This window comes from Panulirus ornatus, chromosome 25 (assembly GCF_036320965.1).
Source record: "Panulirus ornatus isolate Po-2019 chromosome 25, ASM3632096v1, whole genome shotgun sequence".
Taxonomy (NCBI): domain Eukaryota; kingdom Metazoa; phylum Arthropoda; class Malacostraca; order Decapoda; family Palinuridae; genus Panulirus; species Panulirus ornatus.
The window spans coordinates 11,933,739-11,956,842 of NC_092248.1; the positions used below are offsets into that span (position 1 = coordinate 11,933,739).

Genomic DNA, 23,104 nt, shown 5'->3' on the forward strand with positions numbered 1-23,104 from the left:
TATAATTGCTGCTGACCAAATATGCTGTGGCCAGAAACTGTTATTCATCTTAGCATATAATGACTATGACGCCTAAGACTTATAATGACTTTGACCTGTAATGAATGGGAGCTGTCTTTCCTCTGACATATATATATATATATATATATATATATATATATATATATTATAGGTCGGGCTGCAGTCAGGGTATAGGAAGAGAGTCAGTGAAGTATATTTCCTTGGGGCTTTTATGAAATGAGTGAGTAATGGTGAAGACTATCGCTCCCTCATTTTATACAAAGTTCTATACATTCTTTTTACAATTCTGCTGTTGCGGTTTCAGTGTGAGGTACTACGCTGCGCCACAAAATCAATTATGTAACATGTTGAAATACCGTGTTAGGGGGTCATTGTCGTGCAGACTAACAATTAATCAATGCTAGTTAGGGTAGCCATAATAAAAACAGGACAGACGGCGTTATCAAGCCTAGATCGAGCGTAGGAGCGGCGGGGACTTCTGCATCTTGCTTCGAAACAACAATTAAAAAAAAAGGTAGTTAATTTCAGTGTATTCTACAGTCCCTATGTTGCCGAGCTATTGTCATGGAGGAATTTATTCCAGGCTGAACAATTCAGCAAAAAGCATTTCTCGCTCGGTGTCTTCGATTCACCGGAAAAAAAAGGAGAAAAAAAGAAGGAATGTTGCGGCCTAGGGCAGTAACAGACTCAGCACAATGTTCCCATTGGTCCACGAGGGAGCTACCAGGACGCTGATTGGTCAAAAGGGTTCATAATAAGAGACGATTGGTTAAACGGTAGCCAGGTGGGCGTGGATTGGTCACAAGTGGCTCAGGTGTTCCCGCTATTGGTCAATTTGAACGGCGTCGGACGCCGCTTTTATGACAGGCGCGAGGGAGAGGAGAGGGTGGGGGAGAAGGAGTGAGAGTGGGGAGAGAGGGAGGGAGAGGTTAGGGCAATAAAGCTAGCTGATCACAGTTGCCGCGTACACATTTTTCCTCAATAAACTCCAAAACGCTTCGGCTTCCATCGTCTACCCGTTTAACGTACCCGAGATGTCTCTAATTACATTCTCGAGTATCTGATTACTAATGAAGCATGTCATTAGCAGCAGGGGACGAGCTTAGAACAAGCGGGAATGGCCAAAGACTCGCGTGCATGGTCTGCCAAGCTATGTGAATTGCCAGACACGACAGGAAGGCTGTCGGGCGCCCTCTTGTACAATATTCCTCCAACCATTTCGCTTTTAATTCATTCTTGATCATGAAACTCTGAGAAAATATATTGTGGCTCGAGATAGAATGAATCTCCCGTCGTTAATAGGGTGGATCCAGAAGATTTATGTTATCTAACCCGATGTCAAGTTGATTTATTCGGTTTCGAACCTTCAACCTGAACTGATCAGTTGCATCTAAGGTTCATAAATCAATGCCTGAAAAATCTTCCGTTGCTTTTATTCCTCAGATAACGATAGTTCAGTCTATTCGAATAAGGACATAGATAGATGCACACTTCGATTGGTACACAAGATCGTATAGTCATTGCTGGTAGACTGTAAACATCGTGCAGCCTGAAGACTCGTGTTGTTAGGAGTTGGTTGGAGTTTCCAGGACCACTCTGTGGGATCATACTCATTCCATTTTCAGTTTCAACACTTGGCTGGAAAAAATGCCTCATTTCCTAAACTGAAAAAGAAATATGTTCTATATGTATAGCCTTATAGGTCATGTCTATTCCATATGATTTACAGAAAAAGAAACTCCAGATCAACGTCCATAAGATACATGTATATTGACACATTTCCATGCTATTGATTTCAAGACAAACTGATTTGTTTTCATAAATCAAAATACAGTTTGGAACTAAGACTGAAATAATCATAGTCTATGATAAAGAACGATAAGAACGGCAACAAAGGTCATCATCAGCAAACATTAATGTTCAGGCACCAGAGGTCATCACCAGTAGACTGTAAAATTTCAAGCACCAAAGGCCATCATCAGCAATCACTAATATATCTGCGACCAAAGGTCATCATCAGCAAACCTCAGCCTATTATTCAGGCATCTTTAGATCGAGTCGGTCTAGGTATCTCCATACAGGAAACTCTAGCATCAAAGCTCACCCAGAGAGTTGCATTCTTCTCTAACGTGCATAGATGTGTAGACTATTGTATTGTAGATATACGCATATGCACTGGCATCAACATAGAGGAACTGATAAGAAACGTATTGATATGAAGAGGAATTAATGTTCATAAATACTCTATCAATCTACGTGTCTGTGTTTGGAGACCACATGCAAGTAGTAACACCACAAGCGAAGTCACTTCTCGGCTGAACCATCGCCAGTGAATGGATAGGAATACAGCTTTGTCGAGGACCTTCCCTACCCAATATAGCCCACCTAACCCTGATCCCTTATGTAGCGCATCGTCAAAGTAACACGAGCATCCAAACTATTGATAATTCTAGAATATTTTTTATATAACTCACACGACCCATTCTTCGTAACTCTAGATCTTCGTGCCATGAGTGATTCCCTCAAGCTTCACCTTTAAGCAAAATCTCAAGTACTCGTAAACATTGAATATTTGATATTTGGGTCACTCAGAATTGTTACGTCTAGAGTGGGACTTTACAGTTGTTCTTTTGATTGTTTCCAGCGATGAAACACAGGTGAAAGAACTCTGGTATGATCCTACAGTCTGTGGTGTTTCTAAGTTTGGATGTGAATATTTCGTTACTTTTTATGATTACTGTTTGTGTGTTACGTGGAGGGAGTTTTATACACGTTTTGCCCGCGTCTCTTAACCTTGTATATATGTACCATATCCTCACGCCTAGGTGTGTGTTGTATTGTACATACTGGTAACACTCACCCCAGCCTGAGCCAGGTCCCCATTCATCGACCAGTCCCAAGGGGGAGGGTGTGATAAATCAGGTAATACAAGAGGTTCATAAACGTGAGAAATATTATAGAGTCACAAGTCTTTGTACTTATTGTTTCGTAAAGCAACACACGAAAAAACATAATCCAAATATTAGTAAATTTATGCATAGAAGACGAGCAACTATGCCAAATTTCCATGCAAATATGTTGAGCAAGTATTGTACATGCAAATATTTTTGAATGGGTATTTTACATGCCAATAATTTGGACGAGTATTTCCCAACGCGACGTTCGTAATATTCCAGTCTGTGTAGCTATTAGGCGAGGAATGTGAGAGCAGGTATTTCATGAAAGATGAACGAGGCAATTTTGAATAGTCCTACAAATTTCCTGATATATTTCCTTTCTTTTCACTCTTAACTGTTTTCGCAACAGCAAAAAATGGGTGATTTTTTTCATGCGTAAAGAAGCGTAGGAATTATCTAATGAATATCATTATTATATAACCCCTAAGGACTCAATCATTAGAGTTTTCTGCGGCTTCAAGGCTGCGCTCCAGTAAGTAGCAGAGCAAGGATGGATTCTCATTTTTTAAGCAAAAAATATTGTAACTAAGACTAGATTGTGGTCGGAAATTGAATAAAACCATGTATAATCTTTCACCATTCGCTAATTCTGCTTAAACGTTCAAAACTTCATTTGATATGTTTTCTGGATAACCACAAAAACATCAATAAATGTTCACATATTTACTTACAGTTTTCCCCTCGTAGTTGTATAGACTGAAAGACAGTGTACCAATTCTTTACTCATTCATATTTGTTCCTGATTGCACAGAAGCACATCTGCCATCACTAGAAAAAACACCTGCTATCAAAGAAGATCCCAATTGCTTTCATTATATGTACATTCACTATCATAGAGAAATAAATCTGCTGTCATATACACGTAATCTTCCTCTCATTATCGAGCACAGTTGTTTCAGTAAAAACGTAACACTACTATCATAGTGAACATGTTGACATTAATGATGGAATGCTAAATAATATTCAAGTTTACCGTAATATTCTCTGTATTACTCAAACCTGACATATAAACATCGCTTCAAACCCTACAATCAGAAACGTCCCAATAACCTCATCCGCTGAAAGGTTTTATAACTCTCTCATACAAATAGACCTTAAAAGCACCCCAAATGTTGTAATGATTAGAAGCCATCAGATCCATAAGCTTCCTACAACGTCTCCATCACAACTAGATGACGTAGCAATTTCAACAGTCAGAGCTACAACTTTAAACAATCCAACAATGACAGTCTTGGTGAAACCAACGTCTACAATCACAACTACGGCTACAAGTTAAGACGAATTCTTCTTTAAGGCCTTAAAATACAACATCCTCAACCACAGCCTGCCTCTCCTAAACAACCATACGAAGACTTCAACAGCCATAACTACAACCACAATCCCAACAACCAGCTAAGCCAACAACCATGGGCAGATATACCCAATGGTTTCTCTCCACACACCTGCGGTCACTTTACACACCTGTGGCTTCTTTACACACCTGCGGTTTCCTTACACACCAAAATGGTCTCCCTTCCCACCTGATGGTTTCTATCCAGTTGTGGCTTCCTTACACATGTTTGGCCTGTTTACACACATGTGATCTTTCTACACATTTGTGGCACCTCTACACACTTGTAGTCTCCTTACACACCTGTAATCTCTTTACTTAATTCTGCCTCTCCTTCCTTATCATTATCCTAATCAGCCATCCACCCAATCTCCCTGCTTCCATCTGCTAATCTACCCATCTACCTCCCTCCGAAAGGCGTCCCTCAAGGTACCAGCTTAGATACCATTGACTTTGTTTCTACCTCTCTCCTGGGCAAGCAGCGCGTGTCCTGGTATCTTTCTGTGTGATGGTATCTTGGTAAGGGCTCAAGTACCCAGTGTACTAAATGGTAGGATTGTACTCGCCAAACCCTGGGTGTCTAGCCACGTGCTAACGTTGGCTGATTGGTTAGTTCAGATTTCACGTCAGCTATGTTGGTTCGTTGGATGAAAGTGTACTATGACAGATTGTGTTTGTTTTCTATATGGATTCATGATTGTGATTTTTACTCTCTCGCGTGTCACGGGTCTATGTCAGAAGGGCTCAGACATGCATGCAGACAGCCCACGAGAACAGAGGTTGAAATGGTACTTGTAGAACAAGGAGGTAACCCAGCTTCTGGGAGGCAGATTTTGCGACGTTAATATTGTTGGGTTTCCGGAACATAAAGGAGGATTAGCATATGCTTAGCATGGGTATGTTGCTGTAGGATGGAAATGAATGGTTTGATATTGAACAGTAGGAAACGAATTAGATTTAGATGATACAGGAGAGGATGTAGTTTTGATGTTGTTGAATCTGACCAAGTCATTGGGTCCCCATTCCGTGATGGTACTACACAGGGAGGTGAGCTCGGGTACTTACCAGCTCTCCAAGTGCCTCTCTCAGTCTCCTCCTTCATCGTACCTGTTGGGACAACAGTTCACTTCCGTCACATATCTTTCTTACTCCTATCTTACTTCTTTCTTACTGTTATCTTACTTCTTTCTTATTTCTATCTTACTTCATTACTTTTCTACATCAATGATTAGTTACAGAACTCTCATGCACGCACTAACTCATCACTCTTCACCTCTTGTCTCATATCATCAAAGGAAACTGGTACCAACCCATTGAGCAAGACGGTATGACCCTTACACATGATGGTATGATCTTTTCAGTATGATGACCCAGCCTTTGACTTGACCCTTTAGAGTCAAGGCAAAACCCAGGCTATCATACCTACGGCTCAGCAACGTCGTGTTTAAGGATTGTACCGTCGTGTTCGAGGGTCGTACAGTCGTGTTCAAGAGCTAAGAATCTGAATGAAGCTTAGCATCAGAACCCAGCTATACTTCCCTGTCTGATTAGGGTAAAAGGTAGAATATTTCATCCTCTGTCTTGAGTTTTGAGTACGTCGAAATCACTGACCGAGTTAGTAAGATAACCAGCCAAGAGACTCCTCTTGCATGCTAAGAGTCTCTCTGTGAGGTGTCAAAATTTGGCCGGCCAGGCTTTGCCAGTAGCCTCAGCCTTGGCCGTGCTTGGCTGCGAGCCACAATAACGGTACGGAGGTGGTCCTTCTCCTCTCCGTTGTACCAACAATTTCCTTAACTCGTCAAAGCCTCTGGCTAATGCCTGTCGCGACTCGCGCACATTACACCAACATAGACGGATTAGCTCAGCTTCCCCGTGTCTCCAGGCGTGTCTCTGACGTCTCACTCCTGTCTCACAACAGATCTGAGGTGAAAAATTGTCTCAGTCAAACCCAAGGAGGATTAGACGGCAGATAGGTATCTACAGGTAGTCGGGAGATCTGGGGCTCTGTGTCGGACCCTGGCCTCGACTTCCTCCGGTGATCCTACTAGAGAATTGATGCCTGAAGAGCTGGACATCCACTTCTGATCGAGTGTTAGGGACAAGAAGAGGCGCTGAGGAGCTACATTATGAGGAGGAAGGTTCAGGACGGGAAGGTTCGAGATGGGAGTTTATGCGACGGAGATGTTCGCTGAGACAGAGTTGAGGTCGGGGTGTTTGGGTAAGGAACACAGGGGGTCTGGAGACGGTGGCTGGCGGGTTGTCACAACAAATTGGTGTGTTCGGTGTGGGTCAGTAGGGAAGCCATAGGCTGTCCACGCTCCGGGCCTGCCTATCACCATCCATCGGGAGCATCTCCTGCCACCCAGGTACCATCTCTTCTCCCTACACACTCAGATACCCTCCCTATCCTTATCTACACACTCAGACACCCTCCCTCTCCACCTACACGCTTAGATATCGTCGCGTTACCTTCCTACATACTCTTACGTAGACATAATACAATCATTTGCATGTCATTCTACAATTCTCTCTACATCTATAAATACTTCCCTTGGACCCTTACAGTACAGATGGTTCCGAAATTAAAGAATGAGTATAGAATGCATAGAAGGTACAAAAAGAACAATGACAAAACTGATGACCAATGATAGAGTACAGAAACCGACCTTACCCGCGGAAGGTGGAGAGAAAGAAGTGGTTTAATACAGCAGTTTTAGTAGATGATATGAATTTACGAAGGGAAACATATAAGGCACTAGACTGATGTGAGGAAGACACAACTCGAAATTATGTATTTATTTATATATACACATTCTTTTGATTCCTCTTTCATCATTCCATCAACAAAAATATTAATTACTATATCTCTTTAATTACGTCTCTGTCGATCAGACATTTGTTAATTGTTCTTGGTGTTATGAAGAACACTACCGTATTGCTGGAACAAGGACCAGAATACCGATAAAATCTCTGTATTGCGTAGGTTTTCCGATAAGCATATCGGCGGCAGCACCATCGGCGGGACCCGCATCGGCGACGTTCCTGGTTGCAGCGTTAGCATCGGCGAGACCTACAACATCGGTATCCACGTCGGAGATATCTTATCGGCGGCCACTTTATCGTCGAAATCTATATCGGATGTACCCTAATCGGTGAAATTTGCGTCGGCTGCATCTGTACCAGTGGTTCCTTTGAGCAAAATCCTTATTGGTAACATCTATATCGGCCGAACCCCATCAATTACATTTACATCGGTGATGACGCTCGGCAAAACTCGTATCCGCAGAACCTGTATCGGCGACGCCTAAATTAGCGACACCGGTATCGGCAGTGTCCGTATCGGAGATGACCGAACTTGTAGCATTTATATGGGCGACACCTGTATCGGTGGCATCCATATCGGAGAAATTCATATCGGCGACATCCTCATCGGCATCACTCGTATTTGTAGGACTTTTATCGGTGACACCCGTATGGGTAGCCCCCTTTCAGCGGCGCATGTATCAGTGACATTTCTATCGGCGACACCCGATACAGCGGTATCTGTATCGGCGGCGTCTATTTCGGCGGCACCGGGTCGGCGCGCAACCGTATCAGTAACTTAGCAAATCCCGATATTCTTCATCTCCGTGAGGGAAAACGAAGCAGGGTACGTTGGGTTACCTGAAGCTCGGTATTGGCTGGTCAGTTCTACATCGGACTGTGGCCGGGTATAGGCAAGACATCGGCTGCCAGACCATTCCCAAACCCTCTATCGACTTCATTAAATCACCCGCATATCAAGCTTTAACAATGGTCTAGTGTTGTAACTACGTAGTACAAACGTATTTGTAATTGCCCTTTGAGTCAGAGAATTTATATAATGATTCAAATATAAGAACTTATAATTCATTGGTTATATATATATATATATATATATATATATATATATATATATATATATATATATATATATATATATATATATATATATATATATATATATATTACTGGAAAATACAACTATTTTTCAATTTTTACGTCCTTTTGGGGAGGAGTCCGCCAGAGACCATGTAAACCGTTCATAACAAGGAATTCAAACAACAACAGAATACCGGGAATCCTCGGAAGGAAGCCATGGGTTTGTTGCTTGAATTTCTTCTTATCCATTTATGCAACTATAAATGATACGAGACACAGAGAGACAGTAAACCTATAAATGATACGAGACACAGAGAGACAGCAAACCTATAAATGGTACGAGACACAGAGACAGTGAACCTATAAATGGTTCGAAACACAGAGAGACAGTAAACCTGTGGAGAAAATGCAAAAAAGCAAATACTGAGGTGTTAAGCTTGTAGGTCGTGACCTTGGGTCACTTTCTCATGTATGTGTGACCTGGTGTGTGGGGGGCTGGCCACACGTTGACAAATTTCACATACTGATCCTCCGACCTTTGCCTATTGACCTCAATCATTTGTCATCCGAATCTTAAGACTGGATCATCAAGTGAGACAGATGAACCAGCATGAACCCATACACGTGTGATTGGTGTTGATAAAGCGGAATTGAAAACAGCCCTTCATTTACTGAATATATATCATAAATTCTCACGGCAAAAGGAATGTATAAGAGGTCTGGCTTGGGGGTACCTCTGAAACACAAGTCTTTTATCACACTTCTCATGGAAAGTGTTTGGTACAAGATACTTCATACGTCTCCCAGTTTGCTGTGCATGAATTCTGAGTGCATTCCTGGCCGGTAAAGATGAAGACATAAAACAATATTCGCTGGGGCTTCCTAATTCATGTTAGTAAACAGTCTAACTGAACGTCAGAAGAGTCATGTTAGTCTGGGAGCGCTAGCCAGTTAAGCCAGCCTCTGTGTACTGCAGTTGTTTAATGGAGACTTATTGTGAAGTTTCTCAGCATTTTTATTGACGTGTACCCAAGACATACATCTGCAGACGCACACATACATGTACACATTTCAATCCTTGCTATGAACGAATGAAGAACATTAAGGTGTTTGACACATCATTATCATAAAGGAAAATTGCTTTCCCCATTACTGAGGTACTTGAGATATTTGGCTCTTGGTTGTTAATGGGTAGTAAAGTACGCGTGTTTACCAAGAATGTGTCGCTTAACCCTACCTGACCCAGGTCAATTGCCTACGTGACCTAATCTCAGGTAGCCGATACTGCTGCTGCCCTCACCGTGAACTTTCCATATTCAAATCAACCAACTGGATGACATTTCCTTACTGTGTCTCTTGTGTATCACGTGGAGGTTGTTAGAAATACTAGTTAGTGAGGTGTGGTTCGAGTCATTGCGAAGCACCTGTCGAGTTATCAGTACTGAGTGAGGCTTGGTTAACAGAGGCGGCAGGTCGACACCTCCGCGCGAGTCCTGGTCCTCCACGCCCAACATGATTTGTTTTATGGTTGACCCGTTATCTTACCCGTTATCTTTATCATTACGTTGATGCTGAGAACTGAGGATATGCCTAGCTAGGCAGAAGTTGTGGGACACGAGGATACAGCAGATAAACAGATGTCGGGGATGTTACAGAGGACAGACACGTCGGGATGCGACAGAGTCCGCCGACGTCGCGGAAGCGAAAATCCCGAAGACGTCGGGGATGCGACAGCGCTCGTAGACATCGGGGATGCGACTAATTCCGGAATCGTCGGTGATACGAACAAATCCACAGAGGTCGGTGATGCGACAGGGACCAGAGGCCACTAAGATTCGTGACTGCCACTGTGGTTTGTCTGATACATTCTTCCATTTATTTTTGACAATCAAACCCAGCAAAACCCCAGTCATAAGTTGCAACAGTGGGTCTTTTCGACGACAGACGGCAATATCACATCGCCTTCACGGACCTCGTCTTTCAAAGTGCCACCAGGACTGACCTCTCCAGGGATGTCAGATTCACGCCACTTTTTGCGGCAGATACCACGACAAATAAACAACAATAATGGCAAAATGTTCCGAGTAAACAAGGGAGGCAGGTAGAGCGGGAGTGTAGGAGCGGTAAGATGGCGGCGGTGGCGGCGGGAACAAAGGCCGCGCGTGGAGCTTTGTGGGAGGAGCCGCCATTACCAGGGAGGTGAGAAGCGAAGTCTCTGACACACACCTGCCACACCCGCACTCTCCCCGCACCTCACACCACACCGCACTCCCCCTGCACCTCACACCGCACTTTCCCCGCACACCACACCGCACACTACACCCGCACTCTTCCCAGAAAATGGTTCTGTGCCCCAGGACTCGTATACCACACTCCTCAAGCCGCTTAACATACTCTCTATATTTCCCTTAGTGGTTTCAAGTCATATAAAAGACCACAACTTGAACTCAAGATTCACTGGAGTCGAGGCTTCAATCTGAGCGAAGCATATGAATCTTATGAGAGATAAACACTATTCTATATCTGACCTTTCTTATTGCCATCAGTGCTAACGACTGTACGCAACACTGTGTCTGTATGACACATTGCGAACTTGCTTTGTGTTGCACATATGTTATTACCTATGTTGCTGTCAGCACCATCTACTGTCCCGCGATCATATGTCTTGTATTTTGAAGCGTCCTAAACCTTACCCTCCGACGGGAGCGATACCCACTCGGGCCCACCTGTCTGATTTTGCCTTTCTTGAATCTTCGTCACGGCAATTCAATTATCTTTTAAAAGATCCACAACACTAGAAATTGACGTCTTTCCAGTTATGGATCAATTCAATCTATCTAATTATAAAGGGTTTATTTGTTTAATCTTATAAAGATAAAACAAATATCCACAGCACTCGAGTCCCCATGAGATAAACATCGTTCGAAATTTGGCGACTGAATTAGAGGATTCGAAGCAACTGAAGAGACGGTACTCAAGTCTTCGTTGTTCTATCTGGTTATATCGTCTTGCTATACCTATGATATATCTGGTTATATCTAGTCATATCTAGTTATGTATGTGATATATCTAGTTATATGTGGTATTATCTGGCTCACCGAAGAACTGCAATTTCCTTGTAGTTGACCATAGGTCATTACGGTTAAGGTGCTGGAAAGATGTCAGTCGTCCTGGAAAGACGTCAGTGGTGCTAGGGAGACGTCGTTGGTGCTAGAAGACATCAATGATGCTAGGGAATGTCAGAGATGCTGGCTCCCCAGCCTGGGGGAGACATTACACCCCACCAACAGCTTCCCTCAGGGAACGTCTTTAACGACCACCCGTGGCAATTAGGCCAGTAATTACCCACTGACCTGAGATGGGGAAGGGCGTAGGGTAACACCTGCAGTATATATATATATATATATATATATATATATATATATATATATATATATATATATATATATATATATATATATATATATATATATATAGATGAACTTATATGAATCACGGTTGGTTAAATCTAAACGATTCTTTATCGCTGTTTGGAACGATTATATCATCAAATAATTTGGACTTCAAGAGAATCAATAAAACGAATCAATCCATCGGTTCCACTCCCGGCCAGCACTGACTCTTACTGATTAGGATTTCGAATGATTAACTCAGTGAGATCATGTATTCACCGAATCAAGGGGGAGTTTACTCACAGTAGGCGCAGGTCAGTGATGAGTACATAAGAAGTAGTCTCTGGTAGTTAATCACTCCACGTCACATTGCATTAACGAAAACTATCTAAAGGTAATCTTTCTCTAATCCAGTTTGTGTGTGTGTGTGTGTGTGAGAGAGAGAGAGAGAGAGAGAGAGAGAGAGAGAGAGAGAGAGAGAGAGAGAGAGAGAGAGAGAGAGAGTATTCTGCAATCAGGTTGAAATACTCAGTGAATAATGACACTATGATAAGAATTAGGAGAGATGAAAGTCATTTTGATTCCTTTCAGTTGCAAGATACAATATTGTTAACCAGAACCGGTACAAACTCATAACAGATGGCATACAACCTGTGATTGTTGTATAACCTGTTACCTACATATCACTGGGGATTAATCAATATATCATTAATCATCTAAAAACGAAGGAATTAATCCTTCTAATCAATCGATTGGTCCTCAAGTACGTGGACTGCGCGCGCAGGCGTGGCTCCTAATCTATACAACTGATCTCTGCTAATATGCCTCATCACACTGACGTCATTGGGGTCAGATGAGGATGAATCACATCAGATGATGAGGCACTTACTCATGGTAGTCAGGTCATTAATATTGGTCACAAACGATTCAGGATTTTTAAGAAACCAGGACCTTCTCCCATGCTGGCTGGGGGAGGTTATTATCATAATCATTATTATCATGATTCTCATTGTTATTGTTATTATTATTATTATTATTATCATTTGTTTTTCTATCATGATCATTATCATTATCAGATAATGTTGATAATCATAAGAAGAATCCAAACCCAGCAAGAGATCCCTACAAAACTTTAGATTTATTGGAATACGCCAGACTACGCCAGATAATTACTGGAAGACGCCAGACTACGCCAGATCTACTGGAAGACTCTCGATTACGCCAGGGATCTACTGGAAGATCCTGAACTACGCTTGGGATCTACTGGAAGACTCCAGACCCGCTAAGGATGTACTGGAAGACTCCAGACTAAGCTACGGGTCTACTGGAAGACTACACCAGGGATCTACTAGAAGCACCCACTACCGCCTCTAAAAGTAGCCACCGCGCGGACCTGGGGACAACTGACCAATAAAGCTTGGTTTTGGCCGTGGCTGAAGGGGCGCAGGAGCCCAGCGACCAAACGTAGCGTTATCTCTCTTTTTTTTCATCTTCTTTCCCCCACGGGTCCCGGGCCTGTGTGGCCACGCCGCGTGCTCGACAAATAGGTCTAACCATGACCGCCATCTTGGCAGATTTTCCCTCAGCCGACGACCACCTTTGGTAGACACAAACAGAGCCATTACGTCACCGCAACGACCATTAACACCGTCGTAACCCCGTGACCAGTTGGTCCCTAACAGCCGCGAAGCCCATCCCAGGCCCAGCCCACCCCATCACCCCACACAACCCCTCCCTCACCTCTCACTCCTCCAGCAACCTGACCAGTGACCATCCCACACCAACTGGTGGCCCAAGGAAGATAGGGATGTTCTCCCAACCGTCTCTATCCACTTGCGTCAACATATATATATATATATATATATATATATATATATATATATATATATATATATATATATATATATATATATATATATATATATGATTCTAACTCCATAATCGTATAGGTCTGTTACGATCTAGCAATAAATGATCAGTGCAGAGGTAAGCTGAGATCCACCTGTTATCTTCTGATCCTTCATAAGCCCCTGGGGTAAGAGGACCGAACCCTTTATCAAGCGTCCTAAGCACATGGATCTGGCCAGTTCGATATCCGGGTCGTCCGCTCGATGATGTACTGGAGAACATTGGAAACACAGATAACACAAGACCTGATATCGCTCCGTGCCGACGTGATCTGCTAATACCTTCTTCGTCTGTCAATGTCTCGTTTTGCCACTAACCCCACACAACTGGCACCGTAGTCCTACCCCAGAACCCCTCCCGTCTCCAGCCCCCAGCAGTCAGTATGACAGACGCCAATAACCGAAGCGTCGCGAGTGTGAAGTGTGAACGTGTCCCAACATCGCCAAAGTAATTGTTGTGGGACCCCAAGGGTCGTACGTCTTGTTGATGGTCTCGGCTAGTGTGTGTGTGTGTGTGTGTGTGTGTGTGTGTGTGTGTGTGTGTGTGTGTGTGTGTGTGTGTGTGTGTGTGTGGTAGACTGCGTGTCATGCAATTCATCACCACCACATTTTTCACCAACGTTCATGCCTCTATATTTATGGAGGTGCTCCATTAAAATGATTACTGGATGTTTGCTTCTCTCTCATTGTATGAAGTGCGATCGTTCCTTTAGGGCTGGAACGACTCAAGTGGTAGTCATACGACCTTGAAAATGGGCGGGTCGTCACAACCCCTCGCCCACGTGGTTGTTCGCTTGACCTACTGTGATTAACATTGGTTCATAGTCATCTGGAAAAAGCGACTTTGGTCGTTTTGAGTCATAGTTCCAGTTGGAGGAGATGGGGAGGATGCGGGATCATCCAGATTAGAATCAGAGGAGAGTAAGGTACCAAATAAAGCTGTTCTACCCGCTGAAGTTTCAGATGTAGGCTGGGTCGGGCTGGAATCGAGGGAGAAACATTAAACCACGACCACCCTCTTTGGAGCAGAGATGATTGTAGGGATTATGGTCGGAGGTTTGGACGGAGGGCGTCAGAGGGAACATACGAAGAATCAGATTAATGGGGTTCTACAGAGGGATGCTGGTTGAGACCCCGAATGTTGCAGAAATGATTACAGCAACAGCCAGGTGTGGGAGCAGTGCTGGAGGAGAGTAGGTGAGCTCCTTTAGATTGATGCTGTTGGTCAAAGGTGGCCTTGGAAACCACCTGGCTCCCCTCGATCGGCGTCTCTCACATTCATATCCGGAAAAACATTAAGTTGGTGCGCTGTCTGGATCTTGATGGTGTGAAGTGAGGAAAATCTAGAGGCGTGAGTAAAAAGTTGTCTGAGTTATGTGTCGTAAAGTGTTATGTATGGGATGGGGTGTGAGTCTGAGGATGCCAGCGACTGACTTGTAGGTGAAGCAGGATAAAAACATCAACCTGGACCAGGGAGGGGAACGTGACAGATCATGATAAATCGTGATAAATGATAGAGTCGCCACGACTAATCCTCCTGATAGCCAGGCGGGAGTACCTCCCTGATCGGCGATTTGCCTGCCACCTACTACCTAACACTATCAATTACCCGCCACTTATTACTCAGCAGTCATCGCCTTTAATAGATTACTCCCCACTATATATCCTTGCCTTTATATCTACATCTAGTCATGGGTATTCGTAGTAGGTGACACCTCTCTCTCTCTCTTTCTCTCTCTATCCAATATATCTATATATATATATATATATATATATATATATATATATATATATATATATATATATATATATATGGTTTCCCCTTTGGTGAACGTCTCTTAGGCCTCGTATAAGGTAATGTCTTGGATACACATTTTTATATTCACGTAATGTGCCTCACACTTGATTTATGGCCCCTTCCTACATTCCCACCTCCTGTCTACTCTTCCCGTCCCCTCCCTCCCCGTCTAAGCCACCACCACCGTCGTAAATGTCTATCTTTCTGCTCCTCTAACCACCTCAATTTCACAGATATCCCCCTGTCTCTATTAACCATATTCTGTCCAGGTCTTCCTATCTTTTTTCCCGTCACTAATCATCTGTCTCTCTAATCCCCATGTCTTTCTTTACTCTTTTTCCTAAATCTCCTTGATTCTCACCCTCTCTGTACACACACACACACGCACACACACACACACACACACACACACACACACACACACACACACACACACACCATTAAAGGATCAACCGTACTTGTATTTTCTTTATACTAAGTACTCCTCCTTGTATACCTGTTCCTTGTAAATTTTCCTGTATGCGACTGATGCAAGCAGCATAGAGAAGCACACAGCATCACAGCAATCGACACTTGAATGATAAAACTTCATCTTAGAAAAACAATACATATTTTCCATGATGTTCGTTGCAAGGAACTTTGATAAGCAAGATCATAGCTAAGAAATACTACCACACTCCATCTTCCATAACATGAGGACATCTGGCAGTGCGTTATGGCTATAAGCATAAAGTTTCAGTTCTGATGTTGAAGCAAAATAATGGCCTCGTACTTTGAGAAGAATGGAATAGGATGTATAACTCCCTGCCGGACGCCAAGACCCATACATACTCGCCATACTCTACACATGAACGCCTCAAGTACACGCATACACACACAGACTCTCACGCAAAACCCACAAGTCAGTTTAAGGAATAAGTATACTCCAGGTCAAATGTGTAATCATACATAATCAAATTTAGATCTCATACATGACAGGTATGTATCTGTATGCATACAATTGTGTATGTATGTATTCATAGACGTATGTATACACCTAGATACTGATGTAGACGTAACTGAACTGTAGTATGTTTGTATTGATCGCTATTTTGAAAGCTGAGGGTAGATTTGTACATGAGAAATATAAGCATTGATTGATAGGCCTGTGAATACACCCACCTCCACTAAAAAAAATACATGTTAAACACACACACACACACACACACACACACACACACACACACACACGCACACACACACACACGGCCGCTCTGCCCCCAGCTCTTGGAACAGCCCCACTGGGAGCTGTACACCCAGGCCATTGGTAAATCGCCCAACTTGCATGCTAACTCAGCCGAATCGATGACAAAAATAAGTTTTATTCTGAGCAAGGTGGAGGAGACTGGCAGGGTCTTGATCCTGAGGGAAGCATATTGTCCCCAGATCTTAGACCAAGACTGAGGTCTTGGCTGTCTTCATACACTTAGATAGAATTCTATAGCTATAGCATCAGGGAGGCTGTCGAGACACAACAGCTAAAAAGGGTCGTCGGCGCTGTGGTAACAGAGCACGTCCGCTCCCTTGGTCAAACTTAACAGGCAATTTGTCGAACGTTACGAGCATTTACTGGCAGTAGGTAGTTAGCGGAGGTTGTTATGGCTGGGTGGAGGAGAGACAGGGTCCTGACGTGTATTTATGGTGGGACGAGGTCGTACCAGAAGCCTCAGGACGACGACCTGTGACGTGTACTGGAAAATGACTGGAATCTAGATGCCTTTAGCAAGCGACTCCAGAATGTTTCCTACTACTACTACTACTAGTACTACCTACTACTACTACTAATAGTACTACCTACTACTATTACTACTGCTACTACTACTACTAATGCTGCTGCTGCTGCTACTACCACTAACCACTACGTATGTAGTACTTACTGACCTTTCATCGCTATTCCATCCATGTCCAGGTAGGCGCCATCTAGAAAGAGAAATTGGAATGTGAGTGACGCTATGGTTCCTCACTAACATCGAATGAAGAAACTCGTAATTAACATTCTCCAGAACGGCACCACACACACACACACACACACACACACACACACACACACACACACACACACACACACACACACACACTCACAACAAGACACTCATAAAGGTACATGACACCGGGAAAATGAAACTCATAGAGATAATTAAATGATTCTTCCTCAAACACACGTAGGCACATATATGTTCTGGCAGAGTGAGGACAAGAATATAAATCCACCCAGTCAGGTGTGCATGAACGCAAGCACCAAAACTGAGACCACTAATGATAAGGATATGCGGAAAAATTAGAGGTAAAGACGAGTGTTTATGGAAGAATGACCATAATAGTACACACACACACACTCATACACACACACACACACACACACACACACACACACACACACACACACACACACACACACAGGAGGTAAGCCGCAGGAATCTCCATGAGAGGGACTTGGAAGATTACATTGTTCTTAACCTGTCGCCAGAGTTCCATATCAGGAGAACAGTAAAGAGACAAACTGTGAGTTGATAAAAAATGAGGAGCATTCAAGCCTATGGATATCTAACTAGCTGATCACATCCTACATGACACCAAAACTTGAATTTGTTTATCAGGTTTGGTCGCCGAACTAAGATAAGATCCGGAGGAGGTCAATAAGACGGTACCAGAAGTAAGAGAGCTGAGTTACGGGGAGTAGAAGAAGGAAGAGTAATGAGTGACGGGACCACAACCTTTAAATTTTCAAGCTTGTTTTATGATGTCATCAGTAGACAGTAATTCGGCACGTGTAAGAGCAGACCAACCAAAGGCCATAACACGAAATTTAGGAAGTGACCTGATAGAAGAGATGTAAAGGTGTACTTCTATAGGTGGATGGATGAATTGGAATAATCTGTATGATGAAACCGTGCGAATGGGAACAACATACAGAAGTTATAAAAGTTATATATTGGAGAAAGTTTAATAGCTCCTCCTTCCAGTGAAACAAATATGATATCACATACAGGGTTCCTGACCGAGATTCACGCACGGGCCTGCCCCAGCTCGAATTCTAGGTACGGTAGTCGGCTCTCAGCCAACCCACCTTTTCATCCTTCTCTCGGAGCTGCTTGATAAATGGCTAGTACCCGACTTTGCCTTGGGGAGGGGGGGTTGTATGTTTGTACTCACATAAGAGTAAAATCATGGCACTTTTACAGAAGGTAAAGAAATGAGGCAACACAACTGTAAAACTCTCTCCCCGCAAACATGCAAATAGTAATCACAAATACATAGTAATCACATAGCAGATGGGGAGGGAGGACCAAGATATTCAGATTGAGGACTCCAGAGTTTTGCCAGTTTTCAATAAGGTAAAATTTTGAATTATTGGTTAAGTAAAGAATATCCAAAAAAAAGTATAAGTATATATATATATATATATATATATATATATATATATATATATATATATATATATATATATATATATATAATAGGGGTATTATTTCCTGGCCTTTCATCTGACCTTTCAGAGTAAGGTTAATGGCCAGATCATCATACCCAAAGGTCGTGCTGTCGTACACAAGGGTCGTACTGTCCTATTCAAAAAACCAGTAACGTCGAATATATGGCGTTTATTTTCTCCTCTCAAAAATCAGTTTGTCTACTTCTCCAGCGTTGCAATAAGCGCGGCACTTAACCAACTCCAGCCTCACAGGCTACAGAACTTGTTTTTCGCGTAATAAATGGAAATTTGGCTTCTCGTATGTAAGATGTTTTCGCAGTGTCTTACTTTCATTTAAAGCTTCCAGCATTCTGGGTAACATTAACCTTCTCCCCGCCACTTTAAGCTTCGGTCTCTGGTTTCTTTTCTTAAAAGTTTTCTTCAACAGAGAGAGGTAGTGGGGCCTCTATCCATTATTTGGTTTGGTTAAACTGATTTCTAAATGCACAGAATATGTTACGAAAATGAAGAAATTAGGACGTGTTAGGCGTCTTATATATATATATATATATATATATATATATATATATATATATATATATATATATATATATATGCGAAATTTCACCAAAACAACTTGCTAAAAGTTGATGAAAATATAGAACATCAGTAGACCTGCCTAATAAGTCCTATTCACTAGAGCGAAATCTGGGAAAGATGTGCACAAAAATGAACACCTCTACAGTTGTGTACATTTGAGTATTTGCATAAAGGAATTACCCAAGTCTTCGTCGCTTACTCATACCGGCAAGTCGAGCTGTCGCCGCTATCTCAACTCCCATGTTATGAAGAAATCTCAGTGGTACTGTCAACGTTATAAACTACAATTTCAGAATGCAGTTTCCATTTCCGAGTCGTGCTCCTACACTTCCGACCGTCTCCAATCACCTGACCCACCGCAGCGAAACGTAACGACCGCTGAAGACGACATCGCGAACCATCCGGCAAAATAAAAAGCCACACGAAGACAGTAGACGTTGGGGAATAACCGGCTAAATAACTGGAGTCGTTAAGAATTACGCTAATGCATCCAGCCAATCAGCATACTCCTTTGTTACGTTATATGCTCAGCGATTTACTGTCTGGACGGTATCATCCAAGACTAACATCTCTACAAACTTCCCGCTTTTGTATAAGAAAAGTAATCTTTTATGTACTATAGCTACCTACCCCTGGTCTCTGACGTACCCTTCTTCCTGGGTCATTTCCAAGCGCCTTATGATAACAGTTATTTACAACATATTTACAACAACAAAATGTAAGTCAGTTCTGGGATCCGTCGCAAACATAGATCACCTTCCCCGCCGTTGTGAATGGGTGAGGTACAGAAAGCTTTTACTAGCGACTAAGTCGTGACTTATGATTAGATTTCTATGGGTTTCCCAAGATATAGAACCATTTAAGTCTCTCGTAGTGATAAGTATGATAAAAGTGTGAATAGAATGAGATAACTTGTATGATAGATTAGCAGATATGCTGAGATCTAAGATCCTGGCTTCGTATTCTTAGTTCCGCTGATTCCTTTGTGCCGGAAGAAGGTTCAGCATCAAGTACTCTTGCCTTCATGTTTCCTTATACAAGAATAATAAAGTTTAACTCAGACATGTCTCAGCGTTTATACGCACTCTCAGTAGCACTCAGCCCGTTCTCTCTAGCTGCCGGTTATATATCATACACCCAAGATGCGGCAGACACTCAGGTATAATGGGAAAGTAAATCATAGGATATTATACACTTTTTATTTCCTTGCGTGGACATAAAACTCACTAGTGGTATAGTTAAGTACGCATTACAAACCGTAATGGTGGCTTGTTGACGTTGATAACAAAATCGTTTTTATGTCTACCGAAGCGACATGCGATTGTATCCATTCCCATCCATGTCTTCCTTACTGATAAACACAGTTAGGTAATGAGTAATTAATATGTATTAGAATAACGTACAGGTAATGATCTAATCACTCTGCAATACGGAAATATGAATGAAACTATTTCTTTTTTCGGTCGAGCAAGATGGATTTAACCTGACAAAGCCGAGGCTTTTCTTGTTATCTATAATAAAGAGATTTACTCTATGGAAGGTTATCATCGGCGTCACCAGAAGGAGATCACTGGGTTTTCCCAGATATCAAAATTACTGTGACACTCCAGCCATCAAGAACACTGGGACATCCCAACCATCAAGAACACTGGGACATCCCGCACACCAAGAGGCCTTCTCAGAACCGTGACACACATCAGGATTTGCTCTACACTGAGATAGATAAGTGAAAATTTCTTCAAGAAAATATCCCATCGTGTGGCTGATGATAATGACTAATACAATCAGTTATCTGTAGTGTTACACGGTGAACCTCAGCGATTCTGTTGCATGACAGGGTTTGAAACTGTCGTCTCCGTCAGCCTACAGGTAAGACGTGATCAGATACTCAAGTGATACAAAACAGATCATCATGACGCCTTCAGCAGCGACGTCTTGGTTTTCTCTCGGTCGCTTCTCTCTTGATAATCGTCTACTCGCTCTTTGGTCTGTGTATATTATTTAATTGATTGCCATTCGCGCTTATTACTGTTCTTAGTCACTAGTTTGTTTTTCTCGTTCCTCTGTTGGCGGTCTCTCTCTTTCTCCTCCTTATATTAAGTTTTCTGTAATCCCTCCCTCGGAGGGCACCCACCTTTGGGAGTACAGATAATAGAAAGCCTGATGGTCTAAGACGAGGTTATCTGCTGGAGAACAATACTTGGTAGGGACAGATTAGAGGAGACCTGATGTAGGACAGTAACAGTATCCTACATGCGACGCTCACCTGAGCTGGGCTGCGCCTGGTACGAAGGCTTCTTCATCCACTCGAACGGTGATCGGATTTGTTGTGGGCGTGGTGGCTGGGCGTGTGTCGTGGGCGGGGAGCCAGCGTCAGCCGCGCCCTCCCCCAAGGGTAGAATACCCTCGTGCGGCGATTGGGCCCCACCGCCGCCCCCTGAGACGCCCCCGTCGCTGCCGAACTCCGGGGGCCCGGGCACGGGGGCCAACTTTTGATAATGAGCGAAAGTCGGGGAAGCGGGTCCTTGCTGTGTGGTGTTACTTGGGGCGCATGGAGATGGGGTGTGTGGGGGCTGCTGGACGCCCCCAGGGTTCGACGACGACAACGCAGGGGGCTGTGGCAGGGGGGACGCGCCCCCTGGAGCTCCATTATGATGTAGCGGCGCTACCCAGTCCTCATACCCAGTGGGAGACCTTTGTTGACAGTGGGCGGCCGAGGGGTGTGGCGCAGACATGTACATAGCAGGGTTGTGCCATGCGGCCCCTTGGAGGCCATCTCCGAACTGGCCCGTCATGAAGGGCTGGAGATTGCAGTTGAGGTCTGGCGGGGCGTACTGATGGTGGTGGTGAGGATGGTGGTGGTGGTGGTGGTGGTGAGCTGCCTGCTGCGAAGGGTAGTAACCAAAGTAGCCAGCATGGCTCTGCTGGGTCATCACAGAGTGCGGCGGCGGATGCGGCCTGTTCGCTGCGGGGAACATGGCGACTTCTGAGGCGCCGACCACCAACACCATGGTACTCTAGAGCGGCCTGATGCCCATCACTGGCTAGCACCTCCTGCCCGCGAGACCAGAACTCCTCCGCTACCAGCCAGAGCCACCTGTGTCACGCCTCCCCACGCCCGCTACACACAACACAGTCTCCCTAAAACACTGGTGGACGACCACCTTTCAGGGACACGCTCGATGTCTTCACTATGTTCCACACACTTCACACATCACTTTGCATCTGTGAACTTCGTGGATATTCACACTCCAGAATAATAGCGCTGTTCCAGAAGCTGAGTCAGACGCGGCCCAGGATGTTTGTCAGCACGATGCGAACGGGACAGACGGAGAGAGAGAAAGCTTTCAGACTGACGGACGTGCTATACTGCATCAGCCACCATCGGTTAATGTCACCGAGTCGATCTGGAGGGCTTCTCTCGCTAGCCCCGCCCTCGCCACGCCCAAAACCACTGGAGCTCCGCCCTCTCACTATCCCTGGCCAATAGGACGACCCTAACTGGGGCCGTCTTGTCCAATAGCTGACGTTCTTCTAGCGTCATCACCAGGAGCCTGGATAACGTGGTAGGTCGTCTTGCAAGAAATCCTTATGTTAAATCTTGTAACAAAAGGGCTTCGATAACAGTCAGATATTTGAATTTTACTGGGAATAATAATCTTATGAGAATGCTGTTTGGACTACAAATGAGAAAAAGGAATTAACCCTACATCATCCCATATATTTGATTTAGAAATTACAATATCTCTCA

General features: G+C 43.6%; 1 protein-coding gene across 2 annotated transcripts in view; it reads right to left on the reverse strand.

Annotated features, from left to right (window-relative positions):
* The window catches only part of LOC139757270 (uncharacterized), a 31,690-nt gene extending 8,938 nt beyond the window's left edge, over positions 1 to 22,752 (reverse strand). The window contains exons 1-3 of one of the 2 annotated variants that reach the window (XM_071677609.1): positions 21,620 to 22,752; positions 17,226 to 17,264; positions 5,374 to 5,415 (exon numbers count right to left, since the gene is read on the reverse strand). In XM_071677609.1, coding sequence (XP_071533710.1) covers positions 5,374 to 5,415; positions 17,226 to 17,264; positions 21,620 to 22,364 — 826 coding nt within the window. In that variant the 5' untranslated portion in view covers positions 22,365 to 22,752. The remainder of the gene's footprint in view (positions 1 to 5,373; positions 5,416 to 17,225; positions 17,265 to 21,619) is intronic. The other variant, XM_071677610.1, reaches the window with a different exon arrangement.
* Between the last annotated feature and the right edge of the window lie 352 nt (positions 22,753 to 23,104).